This window comes from Bacillus rossius, chromosome 1 (genome assembly GCF_032445375.1).
Source record: "Bacillus rossius redtenbacheri isolate Brsri chromosome 1, Brsri_v3, whole genome shotgun sequence".
NCBI classification, from domain to species: Eukaryota; Metazoa; Arthropoda; class Insecta; order Phasmatodea; family Bacillidae; genus Bacillus; species Bacillus rossius.
Window position 1 is genome coordinate 83991563 of NC_086330.1, and position 18403 is coordinate 84009965.

An 18403-nucleotide genomic window follows, 5' to 3' on the forward strand; every position below is an offset into this window, starting at 1 on the left:
TTTATTAGTTTACCTTTCGCTCTACAAATGGAATGATTCAATAGTCGACGTAGCAGCTTCGGCAGCGAATACTAGCTGCAGGTGCGGAAACTACGTGTGATTCGCGTCAAAAATGTAGTTGAAAAAACAATTGTCTTATATTTATCACGTTCGACGTTATTTTTCAGAATTCTACATTAAATTTCATGTCCGAGTTTCGTATTATAAGTTTATTTGCAACATGAGAACTCATGAATTTGCTTGTTACCGAGGTTAGATGTTTACACATCACTGGCTAATGCTGAAAGACTTGCTCACAGATTTTTTTTTCATTTTGATTTTTAAAATCTGGCTTCGTTAGAAACATACCTATCATTTAATTTAATGAAAAATGGGTAGATAATAACGACTTATTGTTACGAAATATTTACCCAGTGCAATAATTGTTGTTTAGAATTTAATCCATTTTAAGGGAATTACCTCAACTGTAATAACTCTGTTTACAGACACTAAATTTTAGCCTTTTTTAATTTCTTAATGTGTTGTATATGCTTTGACAAGGGCGAAATATTAATATCAAACGATATAAAAATAAGTTGCAAAAACCATTGAAACCTATATGGCAATTTTCAGTACATCTTCCAGTAAATATTCGTATGTAGTTTTACTACCACAAAGAAAAATATACACTCGTGAAAATCCGAAAATTTATTTTGTTTCCAAAGAGGTAGGCCTACATCAACATCGCTCACAGTACTCACTGCAGGAGCGCACAGGAAAACAAACACCTTTTTGTCACAGCAAAGGTCCACTTTGCAGATGTGCTCGCTCTTACGTGTTAAATATATTATTTAACATTACCTGCTAAAGCCCTTATCACACGATGGAAGTTTCTTGAAGGTCCTCCAAGCCAGCAAAAATGGATGGTTCTGATGAAGAATTAGCAAACGCTGGCCATTTTCATGGCAGTTTTTGTAATCGGTCGTGTTCGAATTTTTGTGGAAGGTTTTTTAGAATGTGAAAATTGTATCCATCATACCTGCTGCCATGGACGAGGCTTAGCTAGCAGTTTTGCTAGAAGCTTCTAGCGGAACCTGTATGAAACCTTCCATCTTGTGATACAGGCTTGACATAATCTCCTAGTTTCCGCGAAACAATTGGGACAAATCAATAACTTCGGCGAATGAATATCTTGTGCTTCAGACCACGCTATGTCCAGAATTAACATAACGAAGTACTTACATTCATTCCTCTATTTGTGCTACTTTACTATTATGACTGCTGTGATAGTGTGCACAAATGCAGTAACGGATCTGGGCCTGAACTGCACACATGCCGATATAACTGAACCACTAGCCTAGTGTATAATAGTACCACCCACATGTCATAACTCCTTTGAAGCGTTCAACAAATACACTCGTAGTCGGTGTGGTGGAATGCAGTACTGGCTACAGTTACGTAGCAGTTTGGACTGAATTGAGGCTCTCTGCACACTCGATCAGTCCATGTGCTCAGTTCAGAGTGAACAGTCCGAACTGACAGTATAGACTGAACTGAAGCCTTCCTCACACACGATCAGTCTTGAGGTTGCTGCTGCTGTTGGATGTATTCGTTTCGTCGTTGAATATGGAAGAAACTTTGGATGTACAAGATATGTGGGGGTCAAGTGCAGAATTAATGACAGTGTATGGTTTTCGGACATGAAATTATGTAGACATACGTTTATTTGTGACAACCACCTCACCATAAATCCTCGTACTACCATAATTGACTAGGTTAGCAGTCAGAAAATTGTATGTGGGCAGTTTATGAGATTAAATTTTTCCATCTTGCTCTAACAGCTTGTGACATAATGTTCATTTAGCACTACATCATTCGCGAAAATTACAGGTCTTACGCCGATTATTTTTCAAACCTAGACTAACAAAGTGTACAATGATACATATTTTCGGAAACTAATCAAATTCAGAAAAGGGTATGAATTAATTTACAAACTAAGCGGCAAAACTGTAAATTATACAATACGTGTGTTTGCTTACCTCACAATCACTGTCGTTCAGGTTTGAAGAAGCATCTAATGGAATTTATTAGTCAGTCAAAAAGATCAAAAGATCACAGTACCATAACTTTGGTAAAAAAAAACATCCACACTTCCTGAACCACATAATTTGTATTGTATAACTATTTCGTGGGATTTTCGAAACGCGCTCCTCAAACAGTTTTTTTAGTCTCTAATTTGCCTCGGGCTTGATGGTTGTTACTTGCTCGACGAGAATTGCATAAGCAGAATTCTTTTTAATGTTGTTATGGTATTCTTTACTTTTTATGATCCATAAACATTTATGTTCCCGTCACAACTGTATAAAATTAACAAGAAAGTATTTCGACCAGGGAGCCATTTCAATGAAGCAAAATAAACGAAATCAAGAACCAAAGCAACCAAAGAGTATTTACACTCTTTGTTTATAAACAAAGATGTCTGCTACGGCATCCAACTTTTGGATTGATGGACTGATTGCTTGTACTGACAGTTTGGAATGGCGGTATGTCTGTTCACACACACGGCAGTAAGGACTGAGGGCTCTTGAGCCCACAGTCCCATTTGATTGGAAGCCATCAGATCGTCAGTCCATCAGTTCCGACTGAATCAGTCCACCGTCCTTGCTCACACACGGCGATTCCAGCTGTTCAGTTCCGACTGATAAGTCTGGACTGATCGTGTGTGGGAGCCTTTAGGCCATTGTCTCAACATGTTAAAATCTGAATTGGAGGGTTTTCGACGAACATTTGCTTTGAATTAGCGACGTATAAAAGTAAACATTTTAATGGCAGTTTATTTTTTTTAAGATGCAATGCATTGAAAAGAGAGAATTAACACCAAAGTTTTTACTCTCAAGAACACGTAGCATATAAGACATTCTAAAATAAAACTTCAGTTGATTAATATACCTTCCGTAATTATACGTAAATACACGACACAATAAGTGTTTCAACTATAGAAAATCCATTATTGTTTTCGATAATTTTATACTAATATAGTATTTATCCATCTCATGAATTCACATATACTTTTGAAAGTAATTATATGCACAAATGGCCGCTAGTTTCTTACACCACCCCAGTTATCCTCTTGGCACAGTGTGACATACTATCCGGCTGAAGGTAGTGACATCTGCGTGGTAGTGCCGGGTGACTCGAGGGAACTGTCTCACCTGGCGGCCGCCGAGGCGACGCCGGGCTGGGGGCGGGAGCCGCCTCCTCCAGGGGCCCGCCCCTGGGGGCGGGGGTGTCTCTGGGTGCCGGCGGCGGACTGTCCGCGCCGGCACTCGCGAGGCGCAGGTCGCCGTTGTCCGCCGCCGCCCCCGCCGCCCCCGCCGCCTCCGCCGCCTCCGGCGCCACGGTCGCGCGACTGGAGGCGCCGCACCCCATCACAGCATGTCGCTCGTCGCGTGCACCCGGGGTGCCTCCTGCTGCCTGCGCCGGGGGCAAGTGCGTGGGTGGGTCAGAGCTGCAGTCACTGCCCACACGTACCAGCGAGCACTTGCTGCATGTAGTGTGCGTATATACAAACAGCTCGTCTGTTCAACTTTAACACGTGTGTACGTGCGTACGTGAATACGAACATCTCGCACACACCTACTCTCTTCCACTAATCAAGCAAGTAAATTATGTAGACACTTTTACAGTGATCTTCAACATTTTCGCCCTTTTCACACAATAAAACCGAAAGATTTAATAACTTTTTTAGTCCAGCTAATATTTTTAAAAATCTATTTAATAATCATCCAATACTTCAGGTTTTTATATTTGACGGTTATTATATAAATGTTAATTACATTTAACATTTTGTTGTTCGATTTCTTAATATTTATTCTCCGGTTAAGTGTTCACTAGTATGTGAATCACAGTAGACAAAGGCTTATTCGATTAATATACCTTATATGGATTTTTTTGACCAACTGATATATTATTTTGAACACTGTATGCTATTCCCAATTAAATCATTGTTTTTATTTGCAATTTAAAAAAAAATGGTTATCCACCAAGTTCAATGGAGTATTTCAACTTATTTTTTGTGATGAACAAGCAGCCAAAGCTTGCATAACATTGGCATATGACTGTTTCTGTGGCACATACTGTGGGTGTTTATTACAAAACCGTTATAGTAATTTCCATTGTTGGTCGCATTTGGTGTAAAATTTCAAATTATTAGTCAAGACACATTATGATACTGCGAGAAGCCACGTCACTTACAGCCACTACCGTAGTCTCATATGTCACTCTGTTAATGACAATAGTAATGTAAGTTTTTTTTAATACACATGTTCAAATTATTTATCTTTTTCAAACTATCACCTTTCCCTCCCCCTTCCCTAAAAAAAAATAATCTGTATCCCTGTCCTTTCTGGCCCTTTCTCTACTCAAGTCCGCAGTACTTTGCAGTCTACCGTGACGCCACGCCATGTGGGTCCAGTTGATCGCACGACAGATCGTGGCTCGTGATAACTGGCGCTGGTCGATGCCTCGCCTGAAGGATTTGGGGAAGGGAGGGGGTTCGCAAAGTGCTGCGCGGATCAGCATTTCAAATGAGCTAGGTGGTTGCATGCGGCGGCCGGCTGATAGCGCTGAAAGCAGCAGCGCTCTGGCGGCCGTGCCGCGAGTCACGACGACACGCACGCCTCGGCAGTGACTCATTCTGCCACCGAGCAGCGAGACTTTGGCCATAGAGTAGAGACAGTATGCAGAACGGAATCTTCCACGTTTACAAACGAAACACTGCAGCGCGCCAACCTCACCGATAGCACGCGCACTTTGAATGCGCAGATCCTGTAGTCCTTTATGCCTAATAGGTTTTAATATCATTTCTAACGTTCAATTATTTCACCAAACGTCATATGGTTCATACCATGCTACCCACGAAAATGTTTTTATTTTTACTTACATTAATTGCTAGTGACTTTTGATAAGTAATAGAATAATTAATTTTTGAAGCAGAAATTACATACACCTTAGCTGGGTGCATAATTAAAAAAATAACAATAACAGTAGGTCGTTTGACCGCCATGTTTTCGGGTCTACTGATTCACAATAGCGCATAGGATGGTCGTGTTAACGGGAGACCAATCGTGCGCATACAAGGGAGATTAATATATTTTATTTCTGTTACGGACGCATGACGCAACAAACAATGAGAGTAGAGTAGGATGCAATTTTGCCGGGACGAAACTGTCGAGATTTTACAATGCTAAGGTGTACCTATGTGTTTCTAAATTATTTTCTTGGTTTCTTATTTAATTATTGCTATTACTTATAAGTCACTAGTAATCAGGGTATGAATAAATCCTGATTTTTTTTAAAAAATCAAAAAAATCAGATTTTTTGATTAAAATCGGGTTTTTTTGATTAAAATCAGATTTTTTTGATTAAAATTTAAAAAATTGTAATCTGTGTAATATACAGTACATTTTCATGACTGTTTTCATGACTTGACTTTGCTCTACAGTACAATTAATAACAGATTAATTCATTTTGTAAAGACAACTAGCCTAATTTTCTTTCTTTGAAATAACCACATTTTACATTGCATAATGTTTTAAGGAAACATTAATGATGTCACTTTATAAAAATTTTTAGTACAGTAACATAGTTAACATTAGTAAAAAAATATGTCTTATAGAAAATAACCACATCATTGAAAATATATCATATTTAAATGTAACTTTGTCACTTCTGTCATCCCTTATAGTCTTATAGTCCAATTGTTCTAAATAAAGTAATTTAAATCAAAACCACAATTTCCTTTTGTTCTTCTTCTCAGAATTGCACACATTCGAGAGTATTCAAAGTAAAACTTCTACATAAAATATTACTTATTTAAAATTTTCAACAAAAATACAAGTTTTGCAGCTTTTTCTGTACCCAGTCGATTTCTTAATGTTGACTGAACCAAACCAGACATACCAAAGAACTGAAAATTTCCTTCCTACAGTTCTAAAATTATCATTGACATTGTTGGAAGGCAAACCTGTTGCCAAAGAGATATGACACACACACACACAACACAAACACATGAGGTAGAGGAGAGAAGAGAGAAAATGAGATGGCATTTAAAGTTACATTCCACCCACCTATATTTAATGTGTTTCAAAATAACTATAAATACATTGTAGAAGAAATTAAGTACTATTCAATTTTCATTCTATCTTTGCAGCAGTCAATTTTTATGTAAGTAGGCATGATTACTTGGTTTAAACAATACAGTATAGGAAATACTAACGTTCATATTATCATATTATAAATTGATTTTATTCACTGATTTTAAAAAAATCGCATGATTTAAATCATGAGATTTAAAAAAAAATTCACATGACTTAAATCATGATTAAAATCACGATTTAAATCATGCTGATTAAAATCAACATATCCTGTTTTAAATTATAAAATAAATTAAACAGCATAAAAAATATTAAAAATTAATCATTTAATATAAATTTTATTTTAATGTTTAAGGAGATACTTTCTGATAGTGGATAAAATATACCAATTAACACCCCTCTGTGAAGTATTTGGGATTAAATGAAAAAAATTACTCTAGTAGATAATAATTTAAATAATTGTTTATCTGCACTCCATTGCAAGGGCTCCACAACATTGCCAACACTACTAGGTGCAGCAATGCCCAGTGAGAAATGTTTGTTTAGTACATTAGTGCCCAGTTTTTCCACTTAATTTTTTGTACAGCAGTGCCCAACGAATATGAACATGTCTGTACATCAGTTTTGTACCTGTCAGGGTATGAAAATATCCTGAATTTTTTTAAAAAAAATCAAAAAAATCAGATTTTTTGGATTAAAATCTGTTTTTTTTTATTAAAATATAAAAAATCGTAATCTGTGTAATATACAGTACATTTTCATGAGTGTTTTCATGACTTGACTTTGCTCTACAGTACAATTAATAACAGATTAATTCATTTTGTAAAGATAACTAACCTAATTTTCTTTCTTTGAAATAACCTCATTTTACATTGCATAATGTTTTAAGGAAACATTAATGATGTCACTTTATGAAAATTTTTAGTACAGTAACATAGTTAACATTAGTAAAAAAAAAAGATGTCTTATAGAAAATAACTACATCATTGAAAATATATCATATTTAAATGTAACTTTGTCACTTCTGTCATCCCTTATAGTCTTATAGTCCAATTGTTCTAAATAAAGTAATTTAAACCAAAATAACAATTTCCTTTTTTTCTTCTCAGAATTGCACACATACGAGAGTATTCAAAGTAAAACTTCTACATAAAATATTACTTCTTACTTATTATTTTAAACAAAAATACAAGTTTTGCAACTTTTTCTGTACCCAGTCGATTTCTTAATGTTGACTGAACCAAACCAGACATGCCAAAGAACTGAAAATTTCCTTCCTACAGTTCTAAAAATAGCATTTGACATTGTTGGAAGACAAACCTGTTGCGGAGGAGATATGACACACACACACACACAACACAAACACATGATGTAGAGGAGAGTAGAAGAGAGAAAATGAGGTGGCATTTAAAGGTACATTCCACCCACCTATATTTAACAAGTGTTTCAAAATAACTATAAATACATTGTAGAAGAAATTAAGTACTATTCAATTTTCATTCTATCTTTGCAGCAGTCAATTTTTATGTAAATAGCCATGATTACTTGGTTTAAACGATACAGTATAGGAAATATTAACGTTCATACTATCATATTATAAATTGATTTTAATCACTGATTTTTTTAAAAAAATCACATGATTTAAATCATGATTTAAATCACGATTTAAATCATGCTGATTAAAATCAACATACCCTGCTAGTAATTAATGTAAATAAAAATATAAATTGTTCGTAGGTATATCGGTAAAATTAAAATTTTACATAACCCATATTATTGTTGAAAAAATGTGTTCACAAATTGCTGGTCAGATGTCGTGGGATAATCATTTGGTAGTTAATATAGTTAGCTATTTACTGACACTACCAACAGATGTTGAATAGGCGAAATTTCAATTGATGAAATCATCAGTAAGATTTCAGTTGTGAACCCATTTTGCACAGGTTGTGCACACAATTGTGTGTTTGGCCTGATGTGCACTTGCTTATGTTTTTAAATTATGAAACCTGCTTGATAGACTCCCTGGCATGCTTTGACGCTGGCGTCGACTTGGTCGGTTCTCTGCGCAATGCTGGTCGCGAATGTTTACTTTTGTTTTGAGTCAATGATTGGGCTGTTGTATGCCCTGAGCGAGTGACAAACATGGAGAAGAAATGTTGTCTTAGTCATGAGCAACACAGTCAGTCAACGAGCTCGTCTCTTGGAAAAATAGCGGAGGGGGGAGGGAAGAGAGAGAGAGAGAGAGACAACCACACACCAGGTGTAACTACTCTGCCCCAGGCCCCACGATATGAAAACATGGCTTTAAATACCCGCAAAAATATCGATCTGCAATATTTACAAATTACTTTCGAGTTTATGAAGAAAGAAAAATACAATATGGACAAATAATAAACGGTGTTAAGAACCGATAATCAGGTAGAGAATGTTCTGTATGAACGAGATGTTACAAACGGTTAAAACTACCATTTATTTAGCAATGTGGTTCCTATAGGGCTGGGTTTTGCCTTTGCCGCATCGCCGCAAGAGGCAGCGGGAAACCAAGACTGGTAGAGAAGAAGGTTGGGCCGTCTCGCCTGTTTTGAGTAACGGTACCCCGGAGGGTCGCGCGTGACGTCACCGCGGCGCATCCCTCTCCGAGTCTAGGGCTGACTGCCACGCATTGCCAGTTCCAGACCGCGATTTTTACCCGCCTTACTTCGGCATGAGTTCGTAGTTAGATCGGAGTGGTTTAAAATTATATTTATTTATAGTAGTTTCCTTATCCTACTTATGTTTCGGAGTTTAATGGTATTACAACCGCACAAACGGGAGAGCTGCGAGTTTTTTGTTGCTGCGATCAGTAGTCGCACGCCGTAGTGGATTTTTTTCGTGCTTCGTCGTGGATGTGACTGTGTAATAAAAATGCCCGCTTGTGCAGTTGCGACCTGCAGAAATGTTTCAGGTCGTGGTGACAGTGCGTTATGTTTTTATAGATTTCCTGAAGATCCAGACATTTCAATAAAGTGGGTGTTAGCTTGCAAGAGAAAAGACAAGTTCAATCCGAGGAATGTTAGCATTTGTTCGGATCACTTCGTTTCCGAGGACTTTGAAAGAGACTTACAAGCGGAACTGACCGGTCAGAAGAGAAGAAAAGTCTTGAAAAAATGTTCTGTGCCACATGCAAACATACCTAATGAAACTGAATGCACTTCAGACTATAGAGGAAAACGTCTTCGTTCGCGAAGCGTGAAGAGGAAGCTTGTGGAAGAATTACACAAATCTGTAAAGGCACGAAAATCGGACGATTCGGTGCATTGTAACACTGTACATGATGAACAAAAAACTCCGAATTGTCAGTTAGTTGCAGAAGACGATGTGAACTCAGAGGCTTATTTGTCAGCGAAAATGCAAGCCATGGAAAATGAAATAATGATATTAAAAATGAAAGTATCTGACCTGGAAAATGAAATAATACGGAGGCGAGAATCTGAAAAGTGCTTGGAAATGGAAAACAAAATGTTGAAACAACAGTTATTGAAAATTAAAATTCTGCATAAGCGATGTCCAAAATTAGTTAAAACTGAATTGCGGAATATTTTGAAAAATGTTTTCACGCCAAAACAAATTGAAAGATTCATAACCAAAAAGAAATGCTGCTGGGGAAAAGAAGACATAGCAGCAGCAATTACTCTAAGATCAATTTCTCGGAAAGCCTATCTTTACATGAAAAATAAAGTAGGCTTGCCACTTCCGGGATTGTCAACTCTTCGAAAATGGACCAGGAATTTAAAATGTATGCCAGGAATTCAAACTGAAGTGTTAGCAGTCCTTGAAGCTACGACTAAAATCATGACTGAAACAGAGCGCATAACAATTCTGTCATTTGACGAGATGAGTTTAGATTCAAGATTATGTTACGACCAAAGTGACGATAGAATACTTGGGCCAAATATAAACGCACAAGTAATAATGGCTCGAGGACTAGCTTCAAAGTGGAAACAGCCAATATTTTACGACTTCGATAGAAAGATAACAAAAGATCTTCTTTTCGATGTTATAAGAGCGCTCGAGGAACGGTCATTTTGTGTCGTTGCGATGGTCAGTGACATGGGCGGAAGTAATATAGGCTTGTGGAAAGAACTGAATATAACACCAGCTAGTACAACGTTTGAAAATCCCCATAGTAGCCACCCTGTGTGGGTTTTTGCAGACATGCCACATGCCATTAAGTTGTTGAGAAATAATTTTTTGGATTATGGAATACAGCTCCCTTGTGGAACAGTTATTAGGAAAGATCATGTGTAAGCCATAATTGAAAACACAGAATTGAAATTGTCTCCAAAACTTACTCCTCTTCATATTCAGCTAAAAGGGAACACTCGCCAGAAAGTAAAATTTGCTGTTCAGCTGTTTTCGCATCACACAGCGACACGGCTTTCCTTGAAATATCCTGAACATCCAGAAATCTGTAACTTCTTTGAATTAGTTGACAAGTTTTTTGATGTTATGAATTCAAGATTTATTCACGATAAATGTAAGCCGTGGCACAGTGCTTTTGGTTTTCGAATTGAAGAACAATTGTCAATAATTACAGAAATGGAGGCGATGGTTCTTAACATGAGAATCGTAGGTCACAAAACATTGATGCCATTTCAGAAAGGTTTATTAATTTCTGTGCGATCTGTAATTGGTCTACACAATTATCTTCAGAAAAATAACTCACTGAAATACATCATAACTTGTCGCTTAAACCAGTACTTACTTGAAAGTTTTTTTTCGCGCCTCAGAAGCATCGGCGGTACTTACGATAACCCTACACCAACAGATTTCAAGTACAGGTTCAGACAAATGTTACTAGGATCTGAACTTCCTCTGCCACAAGGCGCATGTGTTGAAGACGATAGTTTGAAGCAAAAACCATATCTGACCAGCCAGATGTTCACCGAATTGAATTTAAACATTCCAGAAAACAAGAACGAAGAAAACGAGGCGGTTCAAGATGATTTGTTCACGCCCTTGACTACGTCATGGGAAGAGAATGAAGCATTAAGATATGTAGCTGGATATTTGATTCATGCAAGCGAGGACGCTAATCTAAAAAGTATTGAAGAAACAGAAAACAAAGGTAATTATCATAATTTTATTTGTTGCTATGATTTATTTTATTTTATTCTCTGTTTACTGTAGGATTGTGTGTTTTGATTTTTATAGATGGATGGATAGAAATACTGAGTCGCGGAAAATTGACTGTCCCGTCATCAAAATTTGTGAAAACTGTACAGCATGCTGAAGAAATATTTAAAACACATCACGGGTTAGGATTACAAAACGGAAAAGGTGTTGTGCGAAACTTTTTCGTGAAACTAGTAGAACATTTTCCAGATGTTAACAAAAAAGTTTTAATGAAGTTTGCAAGAACCAGAACTTTTATTAGACTTCGGCATTTAAATCGTCAAGCAAAAATTGCAAGCACGGAAAAGAAAAGGCAGAAGAAGCTTGCACAGCTTGTTCAGAAAACCAGAAATTAAGGTAACTGATATATTAATATTCGTCAATGTGCTTGTTTGAGTGACAAAATGTTATAACTGCATGCATATGAGCAATATACAATGGTATGCGCATTTTTCGAGCCATGGTTTATTTCTTTTTCTAGTCAATTTATGCACTCCCGTCTCGTGTTCATATCAGTAAGGCCGAATTGGTAATAAACACAGCGTGTAGTTTCTACACTACTTAAAAATGAACGTCTTAGTCTACAATATAGTAAATTATTAGATTATTGGTATTTGTATGACCGTCTTCAGAAATGCTCACTTAGTCACTTTAGGAGTATCCTTAAAATAAGTTTCAAACATACATAGTATAATTATAATATAATATAATTACCTTGCAAACAAAAAAACAAATACGAGTAGGTATTATTAGAATTTGTCCGACGAATCGCTTGCACGAGCATGAAACACGATGCGCATGAAACTGTTATTATGTATATATACTCGTAACAAAGTTATTTATTTTTCCTCTCCAAATTGTGACAGCCACATAACTGTGTGAGATATAAAGAAACTGTTTGATATATGTTCCAACACAGTAGCTGTATCGGCGTGAAAACGAGTGAAAGATGTAGGTTTTGCCCTTAGCTGAGAGCTCAGCTGGCCGGTTCCTGCGCCGCAGTGACGTCACGAGCAGCCCTTGGAAGTACCGTTACTCAAACCGGCCCTCTCGGGCCAACCTCCTTCTCTACCAGTCTTGGCGGGAAACCACCAGATTACCGTTGCCATGACGACGCTTCATTCTCCCTGAACTGTTGCGCGCAGTTGGTTCATTCGGCGCGAGAATAAAAACCCGTCTACTACAGTCCGAACCTGTGGGTGGTCCGTGTCCTCATCCTAATGTGAATGACGTCGCAATGTCGCACGGAAAACAGCCCTGTCTACAATTGTTATGTCCGTCGTCCGAAACTACTGATTTATCAAGTAGTCACCAGAGAGCAGTAAATATAGGTATAGCACGAAAAGAGATTATTTCGATATTGTTTTAATTTATTGTTTTCATGCATTGTAAATTAGTACGCAGCTAAGGATTCAATATTCAATAACTTGTGAAGGTTGTGGGAGATTATGTAGCCTACATAACATTCAATATGTTCGCCAATATTCAGAAAATATCGCTTTAACATTTTACCATAGTCCATGCAGCGGAAATATTTAGAATGTTTTTGACTTAATGCGTCCAGCATTGAATTTCTTAACGATTTTCATATTATGCCTTCTAAGTTATTCAATTATTTTTTGCCTTAAAAACTATTTTTCATCCCTTGCATTAATAAATGGTCGTATAAACTTGTTTTGGACAAAGGTTTAATGTAACATTATGGTAGAGGTGGGTTGCAGAGTATCAATCGGCTACTTTATAACTGATACACGCCAGTATCAAGTACTGCAAACGAGTACACTATTCAAGTATCAAGTACTTTAGTATCAGTTTAGAATTCACCTGGAACAACACCACGGCCAATGTGCGCAGAACCCGATCGCAGATGACGGTCACTTGGGCGGAGCTTATGAAAGGGGAGGTAGCGGCACGACGAATAAGGGATGAAGGGAAAGAATGTAGGGGAGGGGGAAGCCTAAGATTTACATCAAGTTCTGTCCCTGCCCGAACACGCCCGAATATTCACCTTCGGCCAACCTCGGGTTTATTTATATATATTTATATTTCTCGTCGGTGGTCGTCTCTCGGGGCGTGCGCATCTCTCTCGCGGGCTGTTGGCTGGGAGTTCCTTGCGCCCTATTGGGTAACCAAAGGCTGGCAGTGCGTGGGGGATTTGTGGGCGTACGGGAGGTGGCCTAGCAGTGCCAACTGCTACCGACCGCGTCCCGCGGGTGGCGGATACGGGAGCCCAGCTCGAGAGATGCAATCTCGCTGGGGTGACTGTGAATAACCAATAGCAGTCCGCGGACCAATGGCCGGCCTGTGGAGTCGTTATCACGGCTATCGGGGTGAAAGGTAGCCTGAATGTAGCTCGGCGCGTGGCAGGAAGCAGTTCCGTCGGCGAAGGCACCGCAGGGGAGCTCGATGTGCCATAGTAGCGAAGTGTAGACGAACTGCGGGCTGGAACTTGCGGAGCTGTGGACTGCTGCGCGCGCAACGGAACTGAAATGCATCGGAACTCTGAAGGAAGACGTCAGGGACCTTCAGCTGGGGCTACTGTAGGTGTGGCAGTAGTAGCCTCGAGCGGCGCGACCTTCAACCGTCTCGGGGATTTTGGGTGGCGAGGTTGGTTCCCTCCCCCCACCCTGGCTTGAAAGGTACTGCTATTAACATGAAGAAGGAAGATGAAGATGGCGCAACGTTAGGTTCGAGCCGGTTTACTGGCTCGTCTGCCCACTTCTGTTTTAACTGTGGCTGCCTGGGCTGACGAGTGAAGTCGCCCTCCCCTGGGGGCGCATGCGCCCCTGGTTAATAATAACCCAGGAGTTCCCACCTTTAAATGCGGGCCGCAAGGCCCAAGCACCCAACTCCAGCATGGTTGATTTTTCAGCCCCTCCAACTCTTCTTACCTGGGCCCTTCTTCCCTCTTGTCCAGTAGTTACCTGCTTGCTTAATGCATGTTATTTGATCCCCGCATGAACCGGCCCAGGGTTTTCCCTGTATCTATGCAGGTTTTACCTGGGTCACATTAGCTAGCTTTTAAGCTAGGCAACCAATGGGGCGTCAGTCATGGCGCCAATCGCAGCCATGGCTGGCCAGTAAACCCCAATAAGCACACGATGCACGCGCCCTTGTCCTGCATGGTTAAAAACCCGCATGGTAGAGTGTATAGGCTTCGGCCTGAGACACACTTAGGTCCTCCCCTAACCTGGACCCTCCCCTACACACTTAGAATAATTTAGGCTAGGAAAATTAAAAATATATATATATTTATATTTCTCTGTTTATTTTAATGTAGCGATACTAACCTAACTAACCGTCCATAGTGTTCTAAAGTGTTTTAATGTAGCTAACCTAACCGACCACTTTTAATATTTGAATTCATTTTTCCTGCGCAAAAATAAAACAAATCCCGAGGTTGGCCGAAGGTGAATATTCGGGCGTGTTCGGGCAGGGACAGAGCTTGATGTACATCTTAGGCTTCTCATCAAAGTACGCTCAGTGCGCAGTGCGTGCTCCTTGCCAAGATTGAAGACTCCGATTACGAAAGGCGTGGAAAGAGAACACCGATATCTTTTTTCGACTACGAAGAATGTAGAATTAGAAAACTGATACTTTTTTACGACTACGAAGAATGTAGAATGAGAAAACTGATACCTTTTAACGAAGAACGTGGAAAGAGAAAACTGATACCTTTTTACGCTGGTTTTGACGGCACGGAGGATGTGTAACCTGTAACGAGAATGCTGATACCTTGTTGTTTCCTGGGACCGCTACTGCTTAGCTGATACAGAAGTATCAGCTACTTACCAGTACATTACTGGATCAGTAACTGGTTGGAACAGATACCGAAAATTGCTGTAACAACCCACCTCTACATTATGGTGATCATTAATAAATTCCGACTAATTTGATACTAAGAAAGTTTGAATTTTTTAAATTTTCAACCCCTGTTTTTACGGTAATAGTTCTTTTCATCAAAAAAATGTTTCAGCCAAAGGTTTTAGTTAAAGTTTATGCGTTTTACAATAAATTATAATGGATTTGATAGTATATCTATTAAAAAAAGTAATGACATTATGTCTTTCAACCCTTATTATTTCCACCCCTTGCAGTAATGGTTTGTGATATCAAAAATTGTTTTAGACAAACGTTTTAGGAAAAAAATTATAAGATTTACAACAAATTTGAATGGATTTAATAGTTCGCTTACTAAGGGAGTTATTATTATTATTTTTTTTTAATTCTACTAATTTTTTTCATTCCCTTGCAGCAATGGTTCGCCTAATAAAAAAATTGTTTCAGACAAAAGTTTTAGATTAAAATTATAATATTAATACAAAATTTGTACCTAATCGATGCTGTGCCTACGAACGCAGTTATGTTTTTTTTTGTTTTTGTTTTTTACCTCTAACCCTTGTTTTTTCAACCTCTTGCAGTTATGTTTGGTCGTAGGCTATCATAAACTTATTAAGACAAAAGATTTTGGTATTGCTCCTACGAGCTAAAATACGTTCGAACGCATGTGATATTTGCCATATTATGACAGTTACAGCGATTTTTAAGTTTTATCAAAAAACCTTCACCATTTGGTCGGATATTGCCCATTAACGAACTCGACCGAGTTTTTCAACTACTAGATTTTACGTATCAGTTTGGAAGTGATTTGTGTAAAATTGCGACAGTTATCGTGTCCACAAAATTGTAATATACCTATATATATATATATAATTTTGATTTGACAATGGTTTTTGGGTCTATAGACCATAAAACATAAAACTATATAAAAAAATTCCGAAAGTTGAACCTTAGTACCGGCTACAATAGGTAGTATTTCTTTGAAATCTACCTAAAAATTCGTATGTTCGGCCTTAGAATAGCGCCTGTTGCAAACGGACAGCACTAAACACAATTTTGTCTGTGTGTTCTTGGCTTCCCACCACACATTCCTTTATTTCATTACCATTTATTTTTTAACAGTAACCGAAAACAGTAAATATCACGAGTGTTCTTCTTCTTTGCTAACCTAAGGAAGTAGATTGGGACACAAAGTTCAAGTTGAACAATGTATTCGGGCCAGGAAGATTAGGAGCATGACGTCAGAGGGTCGCGTGATTCAATCAGCGATCAGTGTCCGTCGGACGCAGTTTAGGACATTGCAGTTGTAGAAGGGCCTTAAGTCTCTAAACGCCCTGTCACACTGACAGATTTTCGATTCCATTACCTTCCAATATGTTGTGTTAAATAACGTTGGAGAGTTATGATGTCGCAAAAAAAAAAGTCACTAACGCAGACATGTTTGTTTGACAGGAAGGGTGGCTTGAGTTGCCATCAAATATTTTTAGTATAGGACGGGTTCTAAAATATGTTGGACGTTGGGTGCAATCGGCCAATCAAAGTCGTGCCTAGCGAAATCGAAAATGACATCCGTTTCCGCCACAACGGTTCTTTAAAATGGCGAAGAGCACATGGGCGATTGAAGACATAATAAAAGTTAAATAACTAATATAATATTTTTATGAATTTTGTATTCGAAAAAAAATGTATGTGTGAATAATACATTATGTTTCTGTAACTTAAAAAAATCACTGAACATTTATTTCATTATGAAACGAATATTATTGAGTTTCTAATTCATACATGTTAAAAATATGTAAAAATGCACAAATATATTAACAAGTTAAAATATTCCATCCAGGTATGTGATGCATTATTTAATTTCAAAATTAAGAAAATTCTGAAAAGTTTGAGATACCTCTGATTAAAAGTAATCTTTGATAGTGTGACATGAATTTTAAAAAAAACATACTGTAGGTTATTTGTCCAAATATATTTAATGGTGAAAATTGGAAGCTATTTTCCTTCCAATACTGCCCCTCCAACTCTGTTGCCAAATATATTGGAAACAAATGTTTGACAGAGTGACAGGGCCTTAAGCAGAAGATGAATATTGATCAACTTCTAGGTAAAGTTCTCTCGCGGGGCTGCCTGGAGGTCACACAGGCGCCTGGTGCATGCACTCGGCTCTGCAGGCCGACCTGCGCTCGATGCAAATCGATTCTCGAGGAGTTACCGCTCCCCCCATACCTATCCTACCGTACGATCTAAACCCTGTGTGCGCGACACGGCGGCGAGTGCGTCATGTTGGTACGCGTGTCTTTAACGATTGTGTTTTATTACACAACAAGAGAGTGTTTTGGGTGGTGTGGAATAAACGGGGAGTCAAAAAATTTTTAAGGCTTTTACAATGCATTTCTCAAGTATTGAAAAATCGCTATCAAAATGGTTTTATATGTTTTTTTTAGTACCAATATTTATTATAATTACATAATTATAATTAGTAGCACAAAAAAAAGTGAAATAAAATTTTTTACAAAATAACTGTTTTCAAAGGTTAGGTATGGACAGATTATTATTGTTATTTTTATCCTTCCAGGTTTTTTGTTTGCTCTAGGAGGGTTTATGGGTATGGAAGGGGAGAGGGGTTGTCCGCCCCAATTGTCCCTCCCGTTGGACCATCAACTCCGTACAGGACTTAGCAATAGTGACGAGTCTCAGCCCGGAATAACGAGACTGTAACACACAGAACCTGTCCTCAACTGGGTGGACCAGGGATGTCAGACGGCTACACAGAAATCCTTGTACCGAGCTCGCTCAAAGCTGGTACCAAGGACGAAAAACTGGTACCTCTGTGCTCTACTGCGGTTCTACCAACACTAATATACAAACTGTGTCGGAATCGCATCCCAGAGAAAAAAAAAATATATTAGTTTATTATACAGTTATTAGAGGGCAGAAATCATCGAACACAAAGAATAAATATCATTTTAATTATTTATTTTTGATATTGCATCGCATTTCTGATGTAAAATGTAAAGAGTTTTGAAAAATAATTAATAAATTATTCATATGGAAGATTTTTTATTTGAAACGAGGGCTCGTTCACTTGAGCAAATAATGGGAAATAAGTTAAAAGTAGATACACACATTTAGATCCTGGAAAAACATTTTTAGACTCAAAATTATTCATTTAAGATATTTAAATGAAAATAATTTCTTTCGACATCAGTAAAGTGATAGCGATATTCATTTTGATGTGGTATTTATTCTAGAAAACTGTATGAACCATTTAA

At 38.0% G+C, this 18403-nt stretch overlaps 1 protein-coding gene across 1 annotated transcript in view; it reads right to left on the bottom strand.

Moving 5' to 3' along the window:
* LOC134531139 (uncharacterized) overlaps positions 1–18403 on the bottom strand; it is a 40121-nt gene that overhangs the window by 18452 nt on the left and 3266 nt on the right. Inside the window, exon 3 of the mRNA XM_063366784.1 lies at positions 3192–3453. Within this exon, the coding sequence (XP_063222854.1) occupies positions 3192–3453 (262 nt within the window). The remainder of the gene's footprint in view (positions 1–3191; positions 3454–18403) is intronic.